General features: G+C 42.6%; 1 protein-coding gene across 3 annotated transcripts in view; it reads right to left on the reverse strand.

Moving 5' to 3' along the window:
- UNK (unk zinc finger) overlaps positions 1-27,381 on the reverse strand; it is a 65,185-nt gene that overhangs the window by 14,008 nt on the left and 23,796 nt on the right. For 2 of the 3 annotated variants that reach the window (XM_048488590.1, XM_048488588.1), the window contains exons 2-10: positions 14,777-14,986; positions 14,130-14,306; positions 12,506-12,636; positions 12,255-12,390; positions 10,800-10,917; positions 9,130-9,214; positions 7,547-7,689; positions 5,764-5,811; positions 3,171-3,371 (exon numbers count right to left, since the gene is read on the reverse strand). In XM_048488590.1, coding sequence (XP_048344547.1) covers positions 3,171-3,371; positions 5,764-5,811; positions 7,547-7,689; positions 9,130-9,214; positions 10,800-10,917; positions 12,255-12,390; positions 12,506-12,636; positions 14,130-14,306; positions 14,777-14,986 — 1,249 coding nt within the window. The remainder of the gene's footprint in view (positions 1-3,170; positions 3,372-5,763; positions 5,812-7,546; positions 7,690-9,129; positions 9,215-10,799; positions 10,918-12,254; positions 12,391-12,505; positions 12,637-14,129; positions 14,307-14,776; positions 14,987-27,381) is intronic. The other variant, XM_048488591.1, reaches the window with a different exon arrangement.

Below are 27,381 nucleotides of genomic sequence, written 5' to 3' on the forward strand. Positions count from 1 at the left end.
CCGCAGGTTGCAGACCCTGCACTAACAGACCCTGCAGACCCTGCACTAACAGAAATTACTTGCATGAGCAAAAAAATTAACCTGGATCTAACACAAAGTTTCTGAATAGTCTTCCCACTTGGAGCACGCTACAAAAGTTAAACACAATTGAGGTTCCTGTGGTATGAATCAGCTTGGCCAGATCTGTTGTCTCCAAGGAGGAAAAAACATTTTTCTTTTTCTCTCCATGCAGTCAGAGAATGCATTTTTAAACACCAAATTTGCTCTACTAACAGTACTCCTAATTACAGTACAGTAATCTAACAGTACTCCAAAACTTAATCTGATGTATAGTCCCCTAAGGTCAGACAAGGACAACAAACCAGCATCACTTCTGAATTGTTTGGATCTGTTTCAGTTTACTCTCCCTCAGCCATTTGCCTGTGGCAGTCAGGTACTGGCCCAAGACAGATGGCCGCATCTGGAAGTTTATTCAACAAGACATGTGCCGACGACACTCAGCTCTGAAGCTACACTGTCATTAAGGGATCTCATATAAACATTGAATACCAAGGGACAGCACATGGGACCCTGCAACACTCCCCAGAATAAATCACACTATGCCGATGTTCATTCCTTTAAACTATTTTCTGATTGCAGTTGGTTAGAAAAGACTCAAACTATCATGAAAAGCCTTTAAAAAGCCCAAAATATTCTGAGAGACCCATCTTATCCAGCACACTCTCTTTTTGAACTGTTAACATCCGGCAGACGATACAGGTCTATCAAAACTAGGACAAAGAGGCTTAGAGACAGCTTCTACTCTAGAGCAGTGGCTATGCTAAACTCTGCGGCTTCGTGTTGATGTGTTTGGGGCTGTGTAGGGATGAGTGGAGGAAGGGGAAAGTGAGGATGGGGTATGAGTCTGAAATTGTGTGCATCGAGGAATGCTGCTGTAAATTTCGTTGTGCGTGCACAATGACAATAAAATGCTTATGCTTATGCTTATAAGCCTAAACCTGCAGTCCCCTCCTCCCTTGACACAGTGAATGATTAAAAGTGGTAGACAGATTTAATAAAACTAACAGGGATACTTTCATCTCATTGATTTGTAAACAAGTTGCACATCAAGGTTAGAAAAGCCATCTTTGTTTTGCACAACTTCCCATTCTACTGGGGTGTCCTAAGTAAGTTCAAATTTGTCACAGCCCAGAATACCGACGAGTAAAGACCCGAGGCTCCCTCTGCTGTTCATGTCTTTCCAACCTTCCAAGAAAGGAAGATCCACCCCTATGTATAAACTGCTAATGAAAGCTGCCAAGAGGGGAAGGAATCAATGAGGAACCACTGTTTTGAGAACTCCATGGCAGAAAGCAGTCTCATGGGTTCCATAACAGCTCACAAAGGCTAAGGATGAAGTCCATGCGACTGCCCTAAAGATTTCTTCAAGGTGTGTTGATGGAGATGCTGCTAAAGTAGCTGCCACCCTAGTGGAAGGGACAGTGATCTCAAATGGTGCCAGTATGCGATAGATCCTGTAGGCCAGGAAGATGTAGTCCTTAATTCCTCGGGCAATAGTTGCCTTAGATGCCTTCTTTTCCATGCTAATGGGAAGGAAACAGAGCCTGACTGCCTGAAAGAACACTTGAGGTAGATATGTGGTGCTCTTATGATGTATAATTTGTGCCAGTCCTGGTCTTTAAGATGATTGGAATGAGGTCAGGAATGTGCAGAGGAATCTACTGGTCTCTGCAGAATGTGGAGTTCACCTTCAGCACGGAAGGGGCCGTGCATAAAGTCACAGAGTCCTTCGAGCAACACCCCACCCTAACTCAGAAAGCAGAGAGATCCGAAGAATTCCTGGCCAACACAAAAGTTGATGATAAAAGGCAATCTTGAAGGCCAGAATTCTGAAAGGAGAAGATTTCAGATGCTCAACAGAAGGCTTGTGAAGAATTCTGGGCACTGTATGGAGGCCCCACAAAGAAAAACCATGTTGAGGCAAAGGCCTGGACAGGGACCCTCTTGTAAGTTTGAGAGAGAAGGGAGGAAAGGCTGAGGTGCTGGCTGCTGCTGCTACAGACACTGCTGTTGCTTGAGACTGCTCTGAAATGGGATGAGTCGAAAAGCTGAGCTCCTGCTGCAGCTCAGCTCCTGGTATGGCCAGGTACTCTTAATGAATGGCTTTCTTTTTCCCAGCCGTTGATGGAACTAGGCAACAAGAGGTGGCTGACTTCTTAAGTTTCTCATTTGTTGTTTTCTTGCTCCATTTTATTTTGAGTGAGTGAGTGAGTGAGTGAGTGAGTGAGTGAGTGAGTGAGTGAGTGAGTGAGTGAGTGAGGAAGCTTGTCCAGCCATGCATGGACTAGGGTCCGCCTCCAAATGACATCCAATGACTTGCAAAATTAATTTCAACAAGCCCTGCCCACTGGGCAAGGAGGAGGCGTAACCTAACATCAAGGACACTTTCCTCTACTGATGGAGAACGTCTAATCAAACAGAAAAGCAGAAACATAACACCAAGGTCTTCACCTGACACCTAAACGTGTGAGGAGAAGGGACTGGGTGAATGTATGGTGCCAAGGGATTTTGGGGTAGGGCACCCAGAGAAGGGTCTCTACAGAAGATCTCAGTCAGTGGGCAAGATTATACAAAACGTGGCAATTCCTCAAGTAATTTAGTGGACGGCCAATGACATAGGTAGAGTTTACTCAGAAATTATTTTTAAAGTGGTCTTGCCTGCATAGAGATTAATACAAGATAATATTTATACTGAAAACAATAGAAACTCAATTTATTCAGGGTGTTTTATTTGAATATCCTATAAAGATTAACTAATATACTTTAATGTAAAAAAAATCACTGGTCATTTGTTCAACTATTTTCCAGCAAAAGTCCCACCTCAGGTATTCTAGCACAGAGCAAAGCATCTCAAAAACAGCCCAAAAGTGTCAAAATGTAGCTAACATTTTGATATGTAATAAGCATCCTCAGTTTATCTGATTTTTGTTCTGGGTTTACTGTTTATATACACATTCCAGCACCAGGAGTTTCTGCATTTTGCTAGTCTAGGGTCAGTTTCATTATACTTGGAAGGTTCATGAAGAGTTGTTTACATATCACAGTGGCATTGCCAAACTAGTATTAAGCTAACAGTACTTCGTTTCATCTTTCCAGCATTCCCTACCTACCTGGCATTTGAAACTCTTTAGGTACTCTGCTCCAACCAGGTCTTCCCGTTCAAACCCGGGTGCTTTCTTGTAGCTGCTGGCTGCAGTTACTGAATCTGTGGGAAAGCCAATGCTTTCCAAGCTATGGGGTTTTCCAATGGCACCAGGAGGGGACCCACATATATTAGATGGGCTTCCAAGACTGCTATTTCTACAGAGGATCTAACACAAGGAAAAACAACACATGTCACACCATAAGAACTAAAACAGCCTGCATTTACTGATCCCTAATATTCTAACATTGTCTGTATTTATACTAAAAGTCCTGAACAGAACAGGTGTTAGAATCAGATTGGAGCCAACTATTCTGTGCCTACAAGGAAAGGATTTCTGCGACCTTCCTGTTACCAGCGTACCCACACACACCCGTGTAAAAAGAGGGAATCAACTGACATCTTTTATGTGCTCGGGAACAAGCAGAGACAGTGCTGCAATCAGATAATATGTACAGCACTAAAACAAAAGTTGGATTTCTTCCAATGCCCAGTTTAGCTGCAGTACCCGGCATGGCATATCCCATTGTTCTTAGGGGTCCCCCCGGCCCCACCCATCCAGAATGGTTCTGAAAAGGGCTGCGAGGCTGCGCTAGAAAGGGAAAAGTACCCAAGACGCCTTCTATGCACGAGTTCCATTAGCGAAAGGGTCATCCCCAGCCCAGAGTATCAGTTGCAAACTTCAGAAAGAGTTTTGCTCCAGGTTGTTGTCTCAGGAATGCAAAGGCAGATTCAGCACAGTCATTTCTTGACACCAGAGAGAAAAGTGACCCAAGTGTAAACTCATGTCGCTGTCACTAAGCTGGCAAACTTAATAATGCACACTCCATGGGCTCCCTAGGCCAGTGTTAGAAAATAGTGGGTTAGATCTCGTGTAAAACTGCCACTTGAACTAGAGTTCGGGTGTTCTGTGGTTTCCGGGTTGTATGGCCGTGTTCCAGTAGCATTCTCTCCTGACGTTTCGCCTGCATCTGTGGCTGGCATCTTCAGAGGATCTGAAGATGCCAGCCACAGATGCAGGCGAAACGTCAGGAGAAGCGAAACATCAGGAGAGAATGCTGTTAGAACACGGCCATACAGCCCGGAAACCACACAGCACCCCAGTGATTCCGGCCGTGAAAGCCTTCGACAATACATTGAACTAGAGTTCTTGAACAAGCAAAAATACAAAAAAAAGAGCATGACCAGTCAAGCTTATATTGTAATCCTAGTTGCATTTCCACTGGTGCAAGATCTTAGGCAAACAACTTCTAGGTGCTTCGATAATTTATAGGGTGGAAAGAACTAGGCATTGCACAAGATCTAGCACGAGCTCAACTGCACAAAGCCTGGTTTTGTTTCCACTTGGTCATTACTGCCTTTCCCAGACCTAGAAGATGGATTTCTAATGCAAACCTAGTAGCTCCTTCAGAATCCTGAAAATTTCTGCTTTAAATTTAAAAAATCATTTATATTGCTTGGGAAAAAATCTATCCAAAATAAGTGACCAGTTTCTGTCGCTTGGCAGGGCTTGGGAGAGGCTTAAAGCAGTCAGGGTGTAAAGCATCTCCAACTTACAAAGCTCGAGATCCTCTTTGCATAATAGCTCGTCTCCTCAATTTAACCCATGCCCGTTCCAAATTCAAAACTCGGCATCCAAATTAAACCTGAAAGGTCATTTGCTTCACTTACATTGTTCACGTCCAGATCTAATCACATAACCTTGGGGGGACTGACAATTTTAAAAACAGGCTCCCTCCTCTAGCCTGCCAGAGGAACTATACTGTGATCATTATAGGGCACGCTCCTGTCATGATGCAAATGAAACTTCTCTACCTCTGCACACAACTAGAAGTGGAGGTCCAGGTTACCAGAAGTCCTGAGGCCCCTTTTATTGCATATTACAAATTGATACTAGGGGGACATTATGAATATGTGCAAGCAAGGATAAGTACTTCAACTGGGCAATATCTTTAAGTAATCACTTTCTGCACTAGTCAAGGTAGCTGTGTTTAGAATAAGTTACAACATGGCTATACACACATTTGCAAGAGGAAACGGAAACTCTGATAATAGTGAAAAGGGAGATTCTCAGGATGTTCTGTGCCCAGCACCCCTATTGTGCTTGTACAAAACTATGCTGTTAATATATCAGCCTGTATCCTATGGAGGGCCAGCATCAGTTAGCCAGCACCAGAGAGATCCAGTGAGGTGTGGTGGTGAAGAGCGGTGGACTCTAATTTGGAGAACCAGGTTTGTTTCCCCACTCCTACACATGAAGCCGGCTGGTGACCTTGGGCTAGTCACAGTTCTCTCAGAACTCACCTACCTCACAGGGTGTCTGTTGTGGTGAGAGAAAGGGAAAGGAGTTTGTAAGCCACTTTGAGATTCCTTACAGGACAGAAAGGTGAGGTATAAATCCAAACTCTTCTTCTTAGCATTACAACCATTTGAAGTGCAATAAAGATGAGGCTTGAATTAACAGTGGCTGTTGAAAGGACCCTACAATAATTTTTAAAAAAATTTTCTCCATGCAGGCTACACAGAACTTGCTTCTCCCTGCAGTTGTAGAAGATACTCACTGTAGTGGAGGTGGGGCTAGTTGGCAGAGTTCCCGGTTTATTCCATACCTACAAGTGAAAAGAAAGCCAAAAAGAGACTACATGAGTTAGTTATTTCAAGGAAGTATTCAGCTTCCCATAACCAATTATGAATGAAAGCCAAAATTGTTTCACTCAATTTGCATGTTACATGCATAGTCAATCAGAATGATTAAACACCAAACTTGTGCTTCCGTATGACAAAATCACTTAGATTTGGGGAAGATGATTGTGCACCAAAAAAAGTAAGAACTTGAGCTTAGCACTTTACAACAGCAAATCAACTTCTAACTGCAGCCTAAGTAGACTGTCATGATTTAAAATGTTGTGTGTGTCTTGAAAAAGAGAGGTAAGTTGTAGAAGGAAGGGGGAGGTGAAAGGGAGATGAGAGAGCGAGGTGACTGGTTGACACTGAAATGTGATTGTGAAGGGTTTTGTACACACACAGGGACAGTCAGATTGTGCTGAACTGAGAGAGACAGAGGCTGTCTGTGCTAAACTGATCGTGAGAAGGAGGCTTGATAATATTCACCGCCTAGTGTTAACATTAAGTGTGGAACTGCCCAAAGAAAGAAGTAGAAACACTGAGAGACTAGAAATGGAGTCAAGTTCTAATGCGTCTCAGAGATACAAAGGAGTGAGAGAGTGGTTTGATGTAAAGTGAAAGTCAACCTCAGAAGAGTCTTACAGAGAGTCTTAACAGGATGGGCCTCACATTGTTTTATTTATTGAAAATTACTTCTTGAAACCTTTATGCTAAAGAATGTTCATACATTAACTTTTTAACTTATTAAATTTAATCTGGAGTCCTACATTAGTAATTTCCGCAGGACCACACAGCCCTTTGAGATTGCTTTAAAGTTCGGACACACTACTTTAGGAGGAAATTAAAAAGGGGTTTGGAATTAAATTCCTGGTGGCAGCAATATATAGATATGGAAAGAAAGGAGCAAATAAACATTATTTTGCACCCATCATATTTATTTATAAAGAAATAAGAGAGTGGTCATTGCATAGATCCCTAGAAATATTTATTTATTTATCTTATTATATCCCATCCCTTCCCGACCAAGGCTAGGTTTGGGGCCACTAACAATACAAACATATCTACAATTAAAATATGTGTTAATTAAAAAACCCACCATTCAAATTTCCCACTTGGTGCTACAATCGTTACATTAAAATTCTGGTTCCCATAATTAACTATAGAACAAATAATAAAGTAAATAAATACAAAGTCATTGCCATTAGTTAAAAGGAAGCATTTCAAACAAAAAGAGTTAACAGGCCTCAAAGGCCACAGCTAATGGCAGTTGCTTAAGTGGGGGTGGGAAGGAGGATCAAGTTTCTTAGGAACCGGAAGAGGTGCCCACAAGACAAGCATTTGCAGTTAACCAAAGAACACTTCCCAAGTGGGATAGATTATAAGCAGGAAGAATGACATCAGTTTTAAATTTTCAGAGAAAAGTCCTAGGCGTCTCCATATGGCAATTTGGAAATGACTTCAAGTCCATAAAACAGAACAGTTTGCCTAATCAACTTTTAAAGTTGTTGTTGATTTCAGTCCGTGTCCCCTCAGAATCTCACTTCACAATGGAAAACCTGCTTCCTACCTGAAAACTGAAATACTTTTAGAAAAATGCTAAGTTTCCATCATTTGATGCTTCTGAGACAGAAGGTTCTGGAAGGTACTGATATTTGAGAGATTTACATTGTACATCTACACAGTGCAGAGGACAAGAGATTTCCAGTATTGCTTACATACATTGCTAAGGTCTGGGGCTTGTGGGCTGGAAGGGCTGACTGGAACAGAATCACCCGCTGCTGAGGGCATATACATTACAGGGCCTGCTTGCGTTGGGCTGGAAACAGCTGATGTTGACTGTAACTCTTCACTAAGTGGTGGTTCTGTAAAAAAATTAAAAGGATCCAAAATGTATGCAGGCAAGTGAAAATGAATCACATGGTGCTAGTAAAAGTACAGGTTGAACTGATACAGGCAGCTCTGTGTCACAAATCTTCCATTTGAAGAAATCTTTAAACTAGTTCAGAAAGAACAAAAAGCCACCATAAGGGGGGGAAAAGGCAATTCCTAGTTCGTCATCCAGAAAGTTTAAAAAATTTTCCAACAAAGTTTAAAGAATAGCAGCTGTAACCATTCATACAATCCCAGTGAATCTGCGTTTATGTTAGTAAATATTTGGAAATTTGGAAATAGCTGGCTGAAAACTATACCCCAATCCAATGAGCACTTGGTCAGATGTCAAGTCATTTCAGGGGCACTTACTTGCAAGTAAGCCAGTTTGTTATAATCTAGGAAAGATTTGTAGACATTGTTCCCTATGTGGAAAAAAACATGCTTGTCTGAACTTCTTCAACACTTGTATACAGAGGCGCAGCTGGGCCAGAGTGCGCCCAGTGCGCACTCTGTGTTTTCTGCCCCCCCACCCCCCCTTTACCTTAGTGCAGGCTGGAGAAACAGCCTGTTCCCTTCAGGCTGAAAATGGCCTATTGGGAACTACACTTCCCATGACACCCTGGGGCTCGCAAAGGTCTCCTGGGAAGTGTAGTTCCCACCAGGCCGTTTTCAGCCTGCACTGTTTCACGAAGGTAAGTGTGTGTATGTGGGAGGACGCCGGGGGGGGGATTTTTCGCCCCCACCCCTCCAGGCGTGCACCCGGTGCAACATGCAACCTCCAGCCCCCTGGTAGCTGGAATGGCTCTGCATTAGAGAGCAAGCACAAGTGAGTGGGGGAGAAATGAATAGTTTACTTATCTGCCTAATTATATAAATATTCATATAACCATCTAAAATGAAAAAAAATATTCAAGGCCACTTACTTCACCACAATAAATGCCCTGAATATTTGCTTTTTTGGAAAGCCCTAATTTTAAAAACCATTTTCATGCCTTTGGCACTTGCAAAACAAAATTAACAGCTTCCCTGACTCTCTTTTAGTAATTTTCTGCATCACAGAAAGAAAATTAAGAAAAAATGGAGAAGTTCTTTCTTTTGTTCCACAGAAATAATCACATGTTCACAGCCTTAATATGGCACATTATAAGTTACCCACAACAAACCATAAACAGTACAGTTCCTTGAGTAACCACTTGATGTCACTTCTGCTTTGAGGAACTACAACTGTATCTATACCCACCTGGCTGCTAAAGAGTTTTTTTTTCCAGTGTACAATGATATTATATGTAAAATAAAATTCATTTGATAGTTTGTTGTCGGATATTTGCTCTCATGTCTTGCTGTTTTTTATTATTCACTTGCTTGTGTCACACTACTTTGCCCCTGCCTGAGAGTCAAGTTTTATAGCAAGGTAAGAAAAAACTACATACGTTCTACATGTGCGAAGGCACAGAAGGGACCTCTGGGACAGCTGCCAGACTGTTGCATGTCATTACATTTTGTGGATTTGTAGATCTGGAAAGTCAAACAAAATATGGATTGTGGCATGATGATACTGAGCACACAGATACACCAATAATGGGACAGAGAAACATTGTGAGGCACAACGCATGTTTGAAATCTCTAGAATTATGCTTTGTATGCATGATTCAGTTCCAGCAGAGTTGCTTTTGTGGTTTCTGCCTGAGAAACTCATATATTAACATATTTCATTAGCGTTAATTACTCTTCCAACAGGAACATGGCTCCCAGTGTTGGATCTACCCAGAGATCTAACCTCAGTTTACAGGATACCCTTTGAATAATGGTTTAGTTATTACCCATTTAGTGGAAGTGTCTTCAGGTATATGCAGGGCCGTAACGAGGGGGAACTGCGCCCGGGGCATGCGTGCACCCTGAGCCCCTGCCACGCCCCCGAGCGCCCAGTGCGCCACGCCCTCCCCTTGGCGCTACACCACTGGGTATTTGCAACTGTCAAAGTGATACACAGGGCATCCCCAGTTCACTAGAGACCTCCATGGACTCTCTGAGATTTCAATATGAATATCCTCTGTACAACATTGTTTAGGGACAGTTAGCATCTAGTGTCCAAATTAGCAACTAGGCACACTTAGCACCTAGTGCAGAAGCGTAGAGGGGCAAAATGGTGCCCCCCGCCCCTCCCCCCCACACACTTACCTTAGTTCAGCTGGCTGTAAAGAGCAGCCAGCTGAAAAAGCAGCCTGGTTGAGTGAGGCTGGCCCAGCAGCGGCTTCTGCCGGGCCTGACAGGGCGGGGCGAGGGGGGAAGGGGGAGGGGCGATTTCCTACCCCCACATGAAACCAATGGCACACACCCAGGATGTGGCGCCTCCTCCCCACTCCGTGGCAGCTACACAACTAACCTAGTGTCCAAAAGGGTCATGCAGCTGGTGGAGACTGCGTAAACTAAATAGGAACAACCAGGCTTGCCTAAATACACACACATTCACACACTCTGGACAACCCATGATTTTCTTTGTCTGCAATTGTATGCGTACTTTCCTGGGAGCAAATACAGTGGGAGCAAACATGCATAGGATCGTACTGTGTAACCTTTCGGTGGCTTAGTCACAAAGTTCAACCCAGCTGCAATTTAACCCAGCTATGATTCTGTGTATAGGATGCTCACTCCAGACTATGACACTGCTTTCATATTTTGTAAACGTTTGCCACTGTGAGCATGGATTGTTTTGTGATTAAAGTGCAGATAAAAAGGAAAAAAAGAACAGGTGTGATGGCAAACAGGAACTGAGGCTCCCTGCCATCACGAGCATCTAATCCGCATCTCCTGATCCTCCCACAATCCTTCTATGCAGCATACCTCATATTTCCTCCTAGGTTCACCCATCTAGTTTTAGGTCTTCATCTGGTTTCTCACAACCACTGTCAATTGCACGCTCTCACTGGAAAACTATTCCCAAAAATGTTCAGATCCTAAGCAAATTTGGCATCCCAAGTTCCTCAGACCTTTCAAATATGTTTATAGTACATCTTCAGGCACTCTTGTCAGCACCCATAAAATCTTAGAATCCCTCCATTTGCCTAGCTGTGTGTTTGATAGAAAGAGGTTTTTACTGTACCTCTGGATGAAATTGTTGTTCTGTGCGGGTGTGACAGTACTGGCACGTATCCCCATTGTCACATTTACTAGGATCTCCCCACTCATCGCCATGTTTCACACTAGGACATGGAGAGGACCTATATAAAAAAATTTAAAAAATGTTTAAATTAAAAATGCAACACAATGAATATACACATCTTACTTTAGCAACTTCAAATAAACTATCACATTGCCCTAAGCAACAATCCAGATCTACTAGCCACTTCATTTAGCCTTTCATCTGCTGTTTGCTTTATAGCATTCCTCAAGGAAGCGAAAGGTTTTCTTTCATCATCTAAGGCCCACTACAGACCATTTTTGCTCAAAGCGCACTCAAGCAGAAGTTGGAAGATTTCAAATATGCAGATATGTTAGAGTGGAGCACTAAAATGCAAGTACTTGGGAGAAGAGAATGTGAACCATTTCCCTGGAACAGAGCAGGTCTTGTTTAGACCAGTGATGGCGAACCCTTTCGAGACCGAGAGCCCAAATTGCAACCCAAAACCCACTTATTTATCGCAAAGTGCCAACACGGCAATTTAACCTGAATATTGATGTTTAGTTTAGAAAAAATGGTTGGCTCTGATGCGTGCGTTACTCGGGAGTAAGCTTGGTGGTAGTCAGTGGCTTTGCTTTGAAGCAACCGTGCAACTCTTCAAACGGGTGAATCACGACCCTAGGAGGGTTTACTCAGAAGCAAGCCCCATTGCCAGCAACTGAGCTTACTCTCAGGTAAAGGATCACGCTTTAGTTGTTCCCATGAAAATCTGTGCTTCCCCCCCACATGATGCACTCTGTGCGCACGTGCCCACAGAGAGGGCTCTGAGTGCCACCTCTGGCACCCGTGCCATAGGTTCACCACCACTGGTTTAGACCCTCCTAAGAAGAGAGCACATAGCAGCGGGAACAGATCTCAAGGTGACAAATGACGGATAAACATGTACATTCCTTACCCTTTTTGTGCGTGTGTGAAACAGTAAGTGCTGATACATGGCATCACTTTCAAGTGGGAGCACCTTCAGTACATACACGTGACTCCGTATTTGAAAACTGAGCTATTACAATTATGAGGAAGGACTGTATCAGCCTCAATATCAAAGTGTGAATCAATACTCAGACCAACTCCGAAGACCATCCGCTGCTTTTAGTTGGGACTTTCAGGATTGTCAGGAACTTATAAGAGGGGATGCATACCCACACTAAGTTGGCCACAAGAATATTTCATTACTTTTAACAATGAAAGTCACTATACCACAAGTCACTAAACCAGTATGGTAGGATTCTTCACAGGCCTGAGTAACATACTAATCATCTAGTCCGCAGATCAGTCCCCCATCATAGTTGATTTATCCGCACCACTTTGAAGTTATAGTAAAAGTACTATCCAGAAGGACAGCCATATTCAGTTCACTCTCCAGGTCTTAAGGCACTGTACCTGTATTTGTGTTTTCTAGGGCTTCTTCTTCTATCTTTGCTATTATGGTAGTAAGGGCAGGCGTAACCTTGGCGACAGAGACGTGGGGGCTTTTTACACTGTTCTGTTTTGTAGTTTCCCAAAACATATGTCGTGTCTGTGAAGACAGGCAAGACTGGTTAGTGATGACACATGTATTCCTTCCTGCAGGAAGACATGTGAGAGGAGGAGGGAGCAGTCCAAGAGAAGAGGACCCATCCCGAGGAACTCACCTTGCCATCTTGGCTCTTCACTAAGTATTTTCTCTATCATAGCATGGCTAGCGGCAACTGCAGACTGACCCTCTATGCCACCCTCTGACGTGGTCTGACCATTCTGCAAAGCTTCCATGGCCTGGAGCTCCCTTAGGGAACAGGGTGAAATGAACAATAGGTAGACAGAGAAAATATAGAGAAAAGATGTTTTGTCCAGTAAAAAAGAAACTGCCACACTACAGGAAACCCACCCCGTTTTTTGCTGTGCCAATTTCAAGGGATTCCAGACCCATGTGAGCACCTGACACTTCCATTAGGCATAAAACTCTAACCGACCATAAAACACATACTGCCCACTCTAACAAATTATACGCAGACCCTTCATCTTTGATCCCTGAACTATAGATTTCCTATCCAGTACACACATCTACACTGATATTCAGTAAAGGGACATTATAAATGGAATGTGAGATCAGAATCCAACCATCGGGCTTCTATAGAGTTATCAGAGCATGTAAGCTTCCTCTCACCTTGCAAAAGAAATCTGACTAAACTCTATGATATGTCAGACGCTCTGGTTTCATAAATATACATTGGTCTTCATTGCAAAATCTGTAGAACCAGCAGCACGGTTAGATCAGTTTCTATATCTGATCATAAATCTGATCATAAAATAAACATCTTGACCTAAATGTTCTTCGTTGTAATAAAGTTACTGGAAAGAATTTCACCACTCTAGTTGTCATGCTTTCTTTAAGAACAGCCTCCTAAATTTATTTGCTTACAATTATTTATAAATAAATAAAACAAGACCAGATTTTTACCCACGGGTTTATAATAATTTCAAGCTGGCTGAGGATAGTTAGATGGATGTCTGTGGCAGACAAAAAGGTCTGGCAATGAATTGCTGCAAACTGGCTGGAAGAATATGCAGGAAGTACTTAATCCTTCCCTTGCAGCCTTCCCCAACTGGAGGTCTCAAATTTTTACTATGTTTAGTGGAAAAAAACTAAAGTGAGGAAGAGGAAGTTTCAGGAAAAAAAGAGAGCAATGGTTAAGTACTCTTTTTCCTCTTGCCAAATCTCTCCTACAAATCATGAGCTCTCCTTTCACTTTCCAGGTGTTAAATGAAGAACAAAGTTCCCTAACCTGTGTGTGCCATCAAATGTCTAATTTGGCCATGGTATACAAAGAGTGTTCAAGCCACTTATACAAATCTAGTCTAAGGAAATCAAGACACACCATCTTTTAAACTAAAAGGTAGTTTTTTGACACTCATTTGAGATAGAAATATAGGTTTAATGTCTTCCTAGCCATGTTGTATCCATATGTCTGACAAGCACCATGCTGGGTTCTTGTCCAGAGACTGGTGGAGAGACTAGTGGGCTTATGTTGAAGCCATTTACAATAACAACCCTCACATGTCTCTGCCCCATGGTATCTGCCCAAGCTCATTTTAGCGGTATACGAATAGCCATAAGAATCAGCTGTAAAAAAAAATCATGCTGAACAAACTATTTTGCTTTGGCGGGGTGGCACAGAAGGAATGCGTCAACATGATACACAGGCAGCAGGTTTGTACTCTTATTCTTCCTATTTAGGCTCAGGAAGCACAATTCCACAGACAAGGAGCTCCACTGACCTGATATCATAAACTGGAGAGCGAAGGTCATGAGGCCCGTGAGCAAAAGCACAGTGGAGGCCATTCTTGGTACAGTTTCCTTTTGAGTCAGTCTCGTGGATGCAGATTCCAGTTTTGTAGTAGCGTAGGTGGTATCTCCGCTCAGTGTCACCAGTAGTTCTATGCAGGAATGGACACCTACAGGGGAGGGGGAGGGATAGTAAAAAAAAAAGAGCTCGTAGAAACTTAAAATCTGAAACATGCTTCCCAATATGTCATTGTTTTTACATGATTATAATCCTCGGGGCGGTAAAATCCAGCACTTTTTCCATTTGAAAAAGAATTCCATTTGTAAAATAAGGACATAACGAGGCTCCAATCCTTAAGCCACACATTTTTAAAGTAACCCTGACTAATTTCTCTAGGATCATTCCAGAGCACAAAACTTTGAATTAAAGCCTTCAATATTGGACTATATATATATTATATATATATATATACAGGTGTGATGCAACCGTAATTAATTTTTTTGTTCAAGTTCCTCCATATTTCTTCACAGTTTCTTCTGGCAGATTTCTAAAAGCTGCTTTGTTGGATGTTCTCCTCTCTGCAAAGGGCAGGCTGGAAGCTCCATCGGGTCAAGTAAGATGCAGCCGTCAGTAACTTACTCATCTCCTTCTGGACAGATCCCTGTGGTCTCGTCATATTTGGTGCAGTAAATGTCAGGACTGTAGTTAAAGGTGCCATCCCGACGGCGGATAGATCGGCGGCGACGCTGGTTGACAAAGTGCCAATGGAAGCATGTGTAGGGCCTGTGCTGAGTACACTTGTGTTGCACAAACAGGGGGCACTGTTCCGTGCGAAATTCCTTCAGGTACCTGTGGAAAGAAAGAAAAAATGGACTTTTTTATGGAGCTCACAAGGGAGGCCCAGAACTATTCTTCTTCCACACCACTTTTTTTGCTCCTGATCTGCATTCAAAATAATTCAAATAAGTACTTAAGTATTGTCAAAGGCTTTCACAGCCGGAATCACTGGGGGGTTGTGTGGTTTCCGGGCTGTGCGGCCGTATTCTAGTAGTATTTTCTCCTGACGTTTCACCTGCATCTGTGGCTAGCATCTTCGCCAGCCACAGATGCAGGCGAAACATCAGGAGAAAATGCTACTAGAACACGGCCATACAGCCCACACAGCACCCCAAGTACTTATGTGTTCGTTGGCATTTTGAATAAGTGCTGCAGCAATAGCTGGCCAGTCCCTTCCCAGCCACTACTTCTATATTTACTCCTCATCCAAGAATAGCTGCTATTTGCCCCAGACAAGCAAATGAAAAAATTGTTTATGTTGTATTAAACTGCACAATCCTGATTCCTCATTCTGCATTGATAGAATTTTGATTGCAATGTTTGTCATGATGTTGTGGTAACAGATGGCCAGATGATGAGCATAAAGGTTATCACGGGGAGAGGAACATAGCATAGGAGAATAGCAGATACCCCTGCTATTGGTGTACTACACGTCATATATAACCATGAAGTCTAGAAAACTGATTTTTATTCCTTGAAAAAAACCCAACCTACATCTGCATATAAGACCTACTCAAGAAATACTGATTATATAGTTAACCACATTTGGCTGTTGCCACCATATAGGTCCAGGGACAAAATGGGAAGATGTGGTGGTGGTTGGGGACTCATCCTTCTTGGTCTGAAAATCAAATAACTGGAAAAAGCCTCTTGATAAACATTTCCTTTCAGAATGGGTGAAATACATTTTAAAGACGTGTTTAAAAATAATACTGTTAACCAGCCAACTCAAACAGCTGCGAATATCTTAGATCCAAGATTCACTTCAATGATCCTAGAAATTACAGAAGGCTTGTTCCATTAGACACGCACAGGAGTAGATGAAGGAAAAGCACGTTCCAGTAATGTAGAACATCAGGCATTTGGAATAAGAATGCAACCTAGGAATCTGCCAAGCAGGCTGCACCCTAACATGGTGTCACATACTTCATATAGCACACCTGCTGACTCCTCTTAATGCACCTTGCCTCTGACTACTTTGCACAGGAATGAAACCCAACAGTGTGATACACAGAGACCACACACACACACACATGTGCGCGCCTGATGGGTGATTATTTTTCAGCATACAATTATTTGTTCCAAAACAACCATGATTGGAGTTTGCAGAAGAGATCTTTTCCAACTCCCCCTTTGCCCTCCCATGTTTCCAAAACCTCCTCCAGAGGGTGTCAGGATTCTGAATAATGGCTTGTAATGAATGTCTCATGGGGGCTACTGTGTAAAGGGGAACTAGCATAAACTGTGCCCTCCAAATGCAGACATGTGCCCCTGTGGGGGTGTGGTGAAGGCGTTCCAGGGAGTAACACAATTACCTTCCCTATTTTCCCAATTAGAGAAAAACAAGATACAGTTATGTTCCTTGTGACACAGCACTATGCATCTTCATCTGTGACATCAGGTATGTTTATAATTGCTTCATTTAAACAAAGACATTTATACTTTTCTGTAAATGTGCAAGAATGTAGTTAAAAAAGTAAAGCAAGTTTAGGCTTGATAAGTATTGCCTATATTTCAAAATTCCCAAACATTTCTGGTGGAAAGCCAAGAGAGGTAGGGTTCTCTCCCCACCCATTATTTCACATTTTTAATAAATTGTATATCTAGCTGCTGCAGCAAAGGTAGCATTTCTCAAAATTGCTACCGGTTCCACAGGCAGGGGCAGGAGGAAGGGACAAATCAGGGGGTCTCAACACATGCGGGAAGGCGGTTCTGGGAAGAAGGGTTTAGATTGTTAGGCATTCAGGAGCGTTCTGGGACACGCTGAACCTGTACAAAACAGAAAGATGAACCACTGGTGTGATCCTGCAGGGTTCTTCTTGTGTTTTTATGTATATCGAATTATCCCTGTAGTATAGTGACCTGACCACAACCAATGGGAGGTCATGTGAAATGAGGTGAATTCAAAGAAAATAAAATTACATGAATCAGCACCAAGTAATGACACATTAAACAACTGTCCTGGAGAAGCATATACATGATAACAATACAATTCAGCCCATACCACTGCCCAGTTTTGTCATAATGCTGCTACCCAACTGATGCCTGACACACTTTATGAATGCCCCCTTTTCCTGGCTACACTGCAGTCTGTATTAATGTACAACTTCACTTTGTTATCTTCACTGACTCTCAGACAGTTTCCGGGCCCAATTCAAGGTTCTGGCACTGTCCTTTAAAGCCCTATACAGTTTGGAACCAGCATAAGGACCACACACTCTCATATAAACCTACCAAACCAATGCAATAATCTTCTGAGGCCCTGTTTGGGTGCCCTTCCTCATGTGTTTAGGTGGAAAAAGAGGGGCTTTTCAGTTGTACAGAACTGAGGAACTCCCTCCACCAAGATATTCACCTGTTCCTTTCCAAACACTGTCTTCTGGCAAGTGAAGACTTTTTTTGTTTGCCATTCCTTAATGACCTCTCCTTCCCACCCTATGTTTCAATTGTTGGTTTTATTTGTTGTTTTAGTTGATTCTACGATGGGTTTTATAATGTTCCACTTAATGGTTAGCTATCTTGGTGGTCATTCGATAGAGGGTGTTTGGCAAACTAGTTAATACTCAACAAGACAGTGAGCAAATAAAAATGATTTAATTCATTAAGAATATTTTGAGGCAGATAAAATCATGTAAGAAAACCCCCATCAAATATATATTCTTTTATAGCTGACTAAATGTTTCAGATTATTCAAAGAAAGAACGTGAAAACTTCTAAGACATTGTCCACTACTGATTTCTCAAGCACTGCCCACCACTATAAAATTATTGATATGATTGTAGTCATTACAGGCATTACGGGATTACTAGAGGAACCAATCACACGTCGAAAATCCCTAGAGAAATCCTCAGTATTCTTCTAAACCAACATAGATTTCTTCTGGGTTTCAGCTTCCAAATCTGCAATTCCACTATTGTGTATTTACTACTAACCAAGTCACTTACAAAATACATTTCAAACTTGAAGTTTTCCCCAGGTATGCTTCCTAGATTGAAAAAGCATGCATATCAAGTGAAAAAATTGTCCACAAGTCTCTTTCACTGGAATGATCTGTGTTGAGAAAGCACAATCCTGCTAAGATGAGATTTCAGACCAGAAAAGCCAACTATCCATGAAAAATAAATGCACTATTTGACTTCAAAGTCATCAAGCCACATATCACACACAAGCTTCCATAGACACAAAATATGACGAGGGTAGTTGTTAAATCAGCTTCTCCTAGGGTTGCTAACTGCAGCTTGGGACATTTCTGGAGATCTGAAGGTGATACCAGAAAGGAACTTCAATTTCTCCTGCTCTACCCTCTGCAACTGTCGTTTTCTGCAGGAGAATTGATCTCTGTAGTGTGGAAAACTCCAGGCCTCACTAGTAGGTTGGGAATCTTAACTACCGGTACTTCACTAGCGGTACTTCACTAGCGGTACTTCACTACCAGGAGCTCCATGCAACCTTACAATTGTAAGAGCTTTGTAACACAGATAGGTTTGGCTGCATAGAACTCTTTTCTAGACACCAGTAGTACTGGAGGACTTCTGTACTACAGCACAACCTATGAGGTCAACCCCCATGAATATAATATTTACCTCATGGAATTTCCCAAGATGAAAATGTAACAGCCATCACAGCACCTATAACAAATATGATCACAGCACCTATAACAAATATGATGCACGCTCTAGGATATAAGAACCTTTTTTGTTTTAGGACCCTAGTATTTTTCTTTGGAGCACAAAATGACATAAAAGAAACTGGTAATTTCTTGAGCTTTACAGAAATGCACATGCCAATAAGCAAGTTCACACACCATTGCTAGAATATACAGTTGTGAATGAAGTGTAATTAAAAATTAAAGAGCATCGAAAGATTTTCACACATTTAAGCTTTGCCAATTATACAAGAAAATAATGTATAAATATGTTAATGCCAAGAAGACTTCCACTAATCATGTAACCGTATTTAATTAAATATTTAATATGTCTCATTCACACTGTAACACTTTACTGAATTATAACAATCCATGAACATCTGTGATTTTTTTTGCCATCATCACAGCTGATTATAGTGACTCTAGGATTTTTAAGAGACATTGGGAAGTGGTTTGCAATGATCGGCTTCAGCATCACAACCCTGGTATTCCTCGGAAGTCTCCCATCTGCAATTAGCCATTCAAAATGAAGGCTTTAGGTTAATTCACAAAATTCAAACATTCCTATCCAATTTAAATTAATTAATTGTAAATTCAAAAGCTAAGGTAAAAAAAAATTCTAAGTCACACACGTCATACATACATTTAATGAAAAGGAAATGGGGTCCCAACACATAAACAAAACATTCCATTTCTACAAACTAAGCATCAATATAAATGAAAAACTTCATTAATATGAAATAAAATTTTCATGTGTATAAGAGATCTGGGAAGCCAAATATATACATTTCGGAAATTCTCTTATCCCTGCCTCCAGCCATCAGTTCAAGGTTTCCACAGCCTCTTTGATATCTGCTGGAAGTGACAGATAAAGCTGAATGTCATCTGTCTATTGGTGAAACATAGCCCAAACCTCCAAAATGACCTTACCTAGGGAATTCATGTAGACACTGAAAAGAATGAGGAACAAGATGGAGGCTTGTGGGAATCCATAGGCTAGTGGCTAAGGGGCAGAGCAGCGGTCTGTCAGTACCAGCTTCTGAAACCAAACTTCACTGAACAAGTTGTCACCCTCCCACAAAAAAATCCCTGCCTGTGGCATCAGAAGTGTTTAACAATGCTAATGCTTGAATGAAAGCTGTTAGAGAACCAATGTTCTTCCGACTCACTTAAGATGCAGAAGTTCCAAAGCAGCTTTTCAGGGCCAGTATTCCCTGGAGATACCTGGTAATTTTTTTTTTTTTTGGGGGGGGGGACCTTATTTATGTATATATAGGTTAAGTAAACAACACAACAGGAAGTCAATGTCTGTCCAAGCACTGTAAAGGAATCCCCTAATTAACACAGCAACACTCTTTGGCTGATTATGCACAAGGTGCTTGCAGCGCTGTGGGGCAAATATCCAATGCTGCAAGATTTCTTGTAGAGACATATTTCTTCAAGCCCTGCTTTCACTTTCCATTCTCTCTGGACCAAGTGACATTACTTCTGGCATGACTTTAATTTGCTTTGCCGCCAGAGTGTGCCGATTTGCCAGTGAGCACAGCTTTGCCCCAAACATCTTCTCTCCACCCACAGCCAGCCTACCCAGCTTCACCCTTCCCACTCCCTCCCACTACCATCCATGCCTTCCCCTTGTCCCCACTTCCATGTTGCCAGCTCCTTCCTACTCATCCTGCTGGCACCTTTTGGTAGCCAGAAAGTAGAAGTCAAAGAAAAGAAGCTCAACCACACAAGCTGAGCCAAAACACACTGACCTCTAAATTCTCATATCGATATAATAATAACACAGAGTACTTGGTCCTGCCATGTGCCCAATGCTCCCGTGCACTCATCCCCCCTTTTCCAAGGATGGTGTTAATCTCACTCTCTCACACACACACTACAGAGCTTTTTAAAACTTTATTTCAACTTCAAGCATTTGTACCATATTAGATTTATTGAAAATGACAGATCTAATACTGGAATATTTAAATAACAAGTCTCTCTCTCCTCCTGCAGCAGCAGCAGTAACAAGAAGTGAGAGAGGGGGGAGGGGAGGGGAGGGGAGGGGGAGAGAATATCAGTTTTAGGACATGGTCCCCTTCTTCAACAGCATGTGGTCCAGATAACTGTTTTCTTTCTTTCTTTCTTTCTTTCTTTCTTTCTTTCTTTCTTTCTTTCTTTCTTTCTTTCTTTCTTTCTTTCTTTCTTTCTTTCTTTCTTCTTTACTTACTTACTTCTTTACTTACTTACTTCTTTATTTATTGCATTTATAGGCTGCCTCACCCCCGAAGGGCTCGAGGCGGCTCACAATGTGGCTGTTCACTAGGACAGCAAATCAACACAACACAAACTTAAACCCATTAAACCCATTAAAAGCAGCAGTTACTAGTAATAAATATAAGTAAAAATTAAAACAACAAGGTTGTTTAAAAACAGGCGGGGGGATTATTATTGGAAAGGGCTACAATTATCAATGTAACTGCAGTACCAGCAATTATCGATATAACAGTAATTTAAAGGATTTTACAAAGTCAGCAAATTTGAGACTACTGGGTATGATGAGATCTGTGCCTTTAAGAGAGAGTTGGTGGGAACTGTGCCTTTAAGAGAGACTTGATGAGAGTTGAGAGAACCAAGAAAAGCAGGCCCAGGAGAGATTTTAGGAAACAAGCTGCACAGCAAGGAGTGAGTGCCTCGTTATGTGTAAACAGAGAAACATGAGGAGACTACACTACAAGCCCACTGCACAATAAAGAGCCCCAAGGTAAGTGTTCCATAACCATAGACTGGCTTCCATACCCAGCCTACGTGGACTGTTCCATAACCAGACTACATGACCATAGACTGGCTTTCTCTGCTCGGGTGGAAAAATGGTCTTCTCAAGGTTTCTTCTCTCACAGGATACTTTCAGACCTGGTAAATCTATTTAAAGCCTTGCTTGCCCACTCTCTCCTTATACTAATAGGCACAAATGATCATCAATGTATTTAGTACAAAATAGATCATTTATTTATGACTAACACTTGAAATCATTCAGCACTTAATAGCATATTTAAAAAATCAAGAGCAACTGGGCAGGAAGAGAGGGACAGAAGAGTATGTGACAGAAATAGAAGAACTGTGGAGCTGAATGGGAAAGGGTGCTAAAAGAGATACCAGTGCAGCCAGAAGGTTGGATTTCTGTGCAGAAGAAAAAGAATCAGAAAGTTATAGATTTGCATCCCCAGCGGACAATTTTACACATGTGAATGTAAATGTACTGTTTATTCTGCAATCCTAGTTGCTCTTACATAAATGATAAAACATTCAAGTGGGATAGCAGCATAAGCCTACTGCTGCAAAACCACAAAAGAATTGCGCCACTAACAAGATATTTGAAGCTGTCTTTATCATGTAATGTTAGATCAGACAGGGGTAATTTCCAGTGACAGCTAGGAATGTAATACTACATGAAGAATAAACCCTTAGAAATATACCATATTTATTGTTTACTGAATGAACACTGGTTGCTACTATGAAAGAAACCTCATGCTAGGGCAGAGGTTGCCAGACTTTAAAATGTGACAAGATTTGGCATCAGGCTGTCTTGGAATATGTACCAAATTTCAGTTAAACATTGCAGACATTCCCTAATGATCTGATATGCCAGCAAAAAAATTCAGTCAGTGAAGGAGATCCAATTAGCTTTATACTGAGGTGAGATGTAGCAGGAAGTATAGTCAGCGTCTCCAAGTGCACATATAGGCATGCATGAATGGTACTAAAGCCCCTGTAGCTTTTCTTTTTAGCTGCAGTTCTTATGTTTGTCTCCCAACTGTGTGCTTTCCTTCCAGAGCAACCACACCAGAACCATTTCAAAAACAAGATGCTGAGTAGAAGAGATTCTGAAGGCGACAATCCACCCTTGAAACAGCAGTACTGATGCTCTATCAAGAGCAACATAACCCATCAGAGATGTCCATGTCCTACATGATTGAACTCTGTTTAAACAAAGGCCGCCACCACCACCCCAACCAGCATGGTGTAGTGGCTAAGAGGAGATGGATTTTAATCTGGAGAACCGGGTTTGATTCCCCACTCCTCCACCTGAGTGGCAGAGGCTTATCTGGTGAACCAGATGTGTTTCCGCACTCCTCCATTCCTGCTGGCTGACTTTGGACTAGTCACAGTTCTTTCAAACTCTCTCAGCCCCACCTACCTCACAAGGTGTCCGTTGAGGGGAGAGGAAGGGAAAGGAGCTTGTAAGTCTCCTTACAGGAGAAAAAAGTGGGGCAAAAATCCAAACTCTTCTTCATCTCAAAAACATCCCAAGAAATGAACAGTTCACAAAAAAATGAGCTCTGAACTACAGCCTCCTTGACTTGGATTTTTCTGTGTCTCCTGAATTTCTATATATTCAAAGCTTTTTACTTAGGCTAAGGTGAGAACAGGACTCTTGCATATCTATTATTTACGTAGAAGAAGGGATTTGGCAGATGGAGAAAAACTGGCAAAAAACCCCCTATTTTAAATCATTAATAAAGAAACAAGCACTTTGTTCACCTTTTCATGTGGTTCCCCCATTTTTATTTTTACTTCTGGTTTCTACCAAAGTTAATCTTTCAAATGAAACCCCACCAAGCAACCAAATCCCAAAAGCAATCTGCTGGCACAAGAACCATTTGAATTAATGGGGCTTCAGCTGCTAGGATGCTTTGGGGATTGGAATCTAAGTTGTCAGCCACCCTGGTCTCAGTGCTAGCCTTCAGCGGTAACCAGAGAAACAAAGAAAATCATTTGACTTTTGACAGAATGAATGCACAGCATTCCTTGTCACAGCGCCAGAGAAGTAATTACCCCACTGTCATCTAGAAATAGGAGAGAAGTCAGCTGTAATGCTATCACAATTTACATCAAACTCAAACAAAACTTTAATAAAGGAGCCAAGCACTTAAAGGTGCCTCATAAAAACCAATCAAAAATTACCAGAACTAATCTCGGACTGACCTGGATCTGGAGTACTGGATTTTCCAGTAATTTAATGAAAGTTGTAGAATGATAATACGGAGTAATAAAGCTTGGTCAGAATTAACCTGAAATAGAACTCAGTTGGGGTTTTTTTTTTAAGGGAAACATATTCAAAAGCAAATAGAAACTAAAGTCATAGAACTTTTTAAATGTCTAATTATTTTACTCGCTCTAATTACTAGTTAATCACAAGCTGTAAGACTTAAGAGATTCATTTCTAGGAATAAATGTATTCCTAGCTTCCAAAACCAAAAGGTCACAGGTATATCAATGCCAAAACTTCAAGATCCTTACAGACATCTAATCAGCTTAGCTCTATCCACATAAGAACAGGACAGAGATCTTATTCCAGCCATATATAAAGTTTTATCTAACAGTGTCTTACACCTGACAAGATACATACAGTAGTTGGGTAAAACAATGAACACCACAGCAAACAAAATCAGTCCATCAAAGACTCAGAAACTCACACATCAACAGGCAGGAAGAAAGACCTTAACCAGGGTCAGAAAACACAAGGAGGAGCTGTGGCTCAGTGATAAAGCATCTGCTTTGCATGTAGAAGGGCCCAAGTTCGATCCCGGGCAATTCTAGCTTTAAAAAACAATCAGTAGGTGATGTAGTCATCCCCGCAGGGTCGTCGCTAAGGAATAGGCGAGACGCGGAGGAGGTTTCATCTGGTGGAGAGCGTCAGCAACAGGAGCCTTGAGGACCCCGTGATCCCAGCAACTCTACCTAATGCTGGTCTCTGGCACCTTTATTAGGGTTTCATTGTGTAAGGAGGTGGGTAGGGAGATGGCGGAGACAGGAGACCACAGAGATCATCATGTGATGCATAGCAGTCTCCACCTGGCCTACGTCTTGAGGAGAGGAAGCGTCTGGACCTAATCCTCACCTGGGGGCAAGACCATTGTCCTATAAGCCCGGTGAACTGAGCCAGACAGTTCATGACCCGTGACTCATAGGGGGGGATGAGAGTGGGAGTGCGAATTAAACCAGCAAGGCCCGTAGGTCCGTTAAGCGTCTAACGTTCTACCAGATGCTGCTGGGTCAGCAGTGCATTACTACATCTCGCGCACACATTTTAGAAAGGATGAAATACTAAAGAGGCGTTAAAAGGGCTTTGTCTCCTCCATGGGCTGTCAAGCTGACCAAGCTGCTTGTGTAACAGTAGAACAGCTGCTGGGAGTAGGAGAATTGAGGGGCTTCTACGTTACAGGCATATTAGACACATTGAGCAGAGAAACAAGATCCGATATGAGGCCACACAAATTAAACCAATGCAGAGCTGTACAATAGCACTCAACCATCCTCCCGGCAATAGCTCAGAGGGCCTGTCCTGTGGGCAAGGCATCATACTTCCAGATTAGATACAACTTCTTGCAGCTCAAGAACTTTCCTTATATGAATCAATTGGGAATTATCAGAAGATTAAAACAACACATGTATATACATTCTCACAACCTTGGTGATGTAATAACAATAAAGTAATCAATGGCCCGGCGTTAATACAGGGTAGCTTGGCCAGAACCTGCTGCTCAGGAGGCCAGGCGTCCAGGAGCAATGGGTAGAATTGATGGGCCCAGCAGGGGCACAGGCCAGCCGGTAATAGTCTTGAGTGTTACAGGGAAACAAGTCGGGGGCTCCACAAAGGGGAAGTTCGCGGGGAGACAGGCTCCGCTGGAAGGCTGACCCAGCGTCGTTTGACAGGAGGGATCGAAAGGCAAGGCCCGAGGCCGGCGTCGTGCGTGATCTGGGCTCCCTGGGGTGGAGCAGGGTAGCAGAGAGTCCCGGCAGACAGACGAAGCGAGGAAATGCAGCAATAACAAATAACATAACTTCAAAAATTAGGGCATGCAATAGAATTTAAACAATAAAACATGGCTAAGCGATACATAGGCTGGATGATATACGGAAGGAAGGCAACCGGTAGTTGCATAATTGTCAATGCATAGCTCTTGCTGTTTGACTACCAAAGCTACAGAAGCTGATGGCGTTAGAGTCCATGGATTTCTCTCAAGAGGCGTGAGGAGAGCTACTGAGTAGTCTTTAGCATTGCAGGTTCAGTGATTCTCCACGAGCAAGGTTGTGTGAGAGAGGCGTGTTCCAACAATGACTAAGCGGCTGAGAACAGCGGAAGTTCCAAGGGTTAATCTATCAGGGGCCTATAGCTGCAACTCCAAAAAAAACTTCAGCCAGGGGGGGCGGGAGAGGAGAATAGCGGTGCTAGATGAGGAGCAGCAACAGCGGCATCAACCTCCTGAGCCACAGCCCAGGCTGCCCGTTCCCCCCCAGGGGGGGTGGCCCCAGCTGTGATCCTTGTGGAAGAATGGGTGTGCTGGCTCAGGAGTCCCTCCCATCTCGAGAGCCCAGGCTGAGCAGCTCCGGGCCCTCGACAGGCGTGAGGGTCCGGATCCTCCAAGAGGGAGGCCCGGCTCCATCTCCCGAGGATGGGGCTGGTCTGGCATGGCGAGCTGGGCTCCCTGTATGGAAGAAAAGACAAACAGCAGCTTTTCCCAGAGGTTTTGCGTGCTGGCTGAGTTAGTCCCTTATAGATGACAATGGAAGACTCGAGCCTGAGTGAGAAGTGAGGGCAATTTTGAGAAAGAAGTGCTGGATATGGTCTGCTGGATGGGAGGATGAGACCTTGATTGGGTCAATATGGTCTGCTGGATGAGACCTTGATTGGGTCAATAGGGGAGACTACTCCCCTTTCTTCGTTTGTTTGGCCAAGCTTTTCGTTGAGCAGTTGGCCCATTCCGACATGCTTGATCACTTGCAACATTCAAAGTTAGAGATACAAGGCAAGAATTGCCGAAGGCTTAGGAGAAGGGAGGTCATATCCAGATTGGGATGTTTGTTTGCTAAAAAGCGATCCCAATCACCGTCTAAGGTGTGGGTTTTAAAAGCAACTTGAACAACTCTGAAATTATAGTCATATCATTAATATATATCACAGAATGCAGAAGATGCAAGAAAACCTTCCTGGGCTTGAGGTTTGATCCCACAGGAGCCGGTGGGGGGTTGCAAAAAACCACTTTATCAGATCCCCTAGATCTAGAGATTGAAGTCGTCAGCCCATTAGAAAGGAGGGTGTGCAGAAAGGAAGGCAGGGGAAGGTTTGGAAGTCAGCTCTACCTTCCCACCTCCGTCAAGAGACTTTGGCGGTTTGAAGACTCGCTTCCTACCTTCCTGGCCGGAGCTGTAAGATAAATTAGCTGAGAGACCCCCACTTAGCTGCTTGACTATGGGAGCTCAGCAGAGGAATGTAGAACATGAAAATGATTTTGGCTTCATATGTAAACTTATGCATGGTGTAGTGTAGGCTCAGATGGGCCGAAGGAAAAGGTTCTCAAGGAGAGGTTTGAAGAAAGAAGTTTTGAAGGTTTAAACTAAGATGGGAGGCGGCTTGAAGCAGGTCCCATCCCGGTATCCTGAGAACATACGAGCTGTGTCCCACGTTTAAAAGTAGGATCTGCTGTGATAGGTAACCTTTCAGGAACATTGGCACACATAATCAGAAGGAGAAAAACTTTAATTGAAGCACAAG

Source organism: Sphaerodactylus townsendi, linkage group LG03 (genome assembly GCF_021028975.2).
Source record: "Sphaerodactylus townsendi isolate TG3544 linkage group LG03, MPM_Stown_v2.3, whole genome shotgun sequence".
NCBI classification, from domain to species: Eukaryota; Metazoa; Chordata; class Lepidosauria; order Squamata; family Sphaerodactylidae; genus Sphaerodactylus; species Sphaerodactylus townsendi.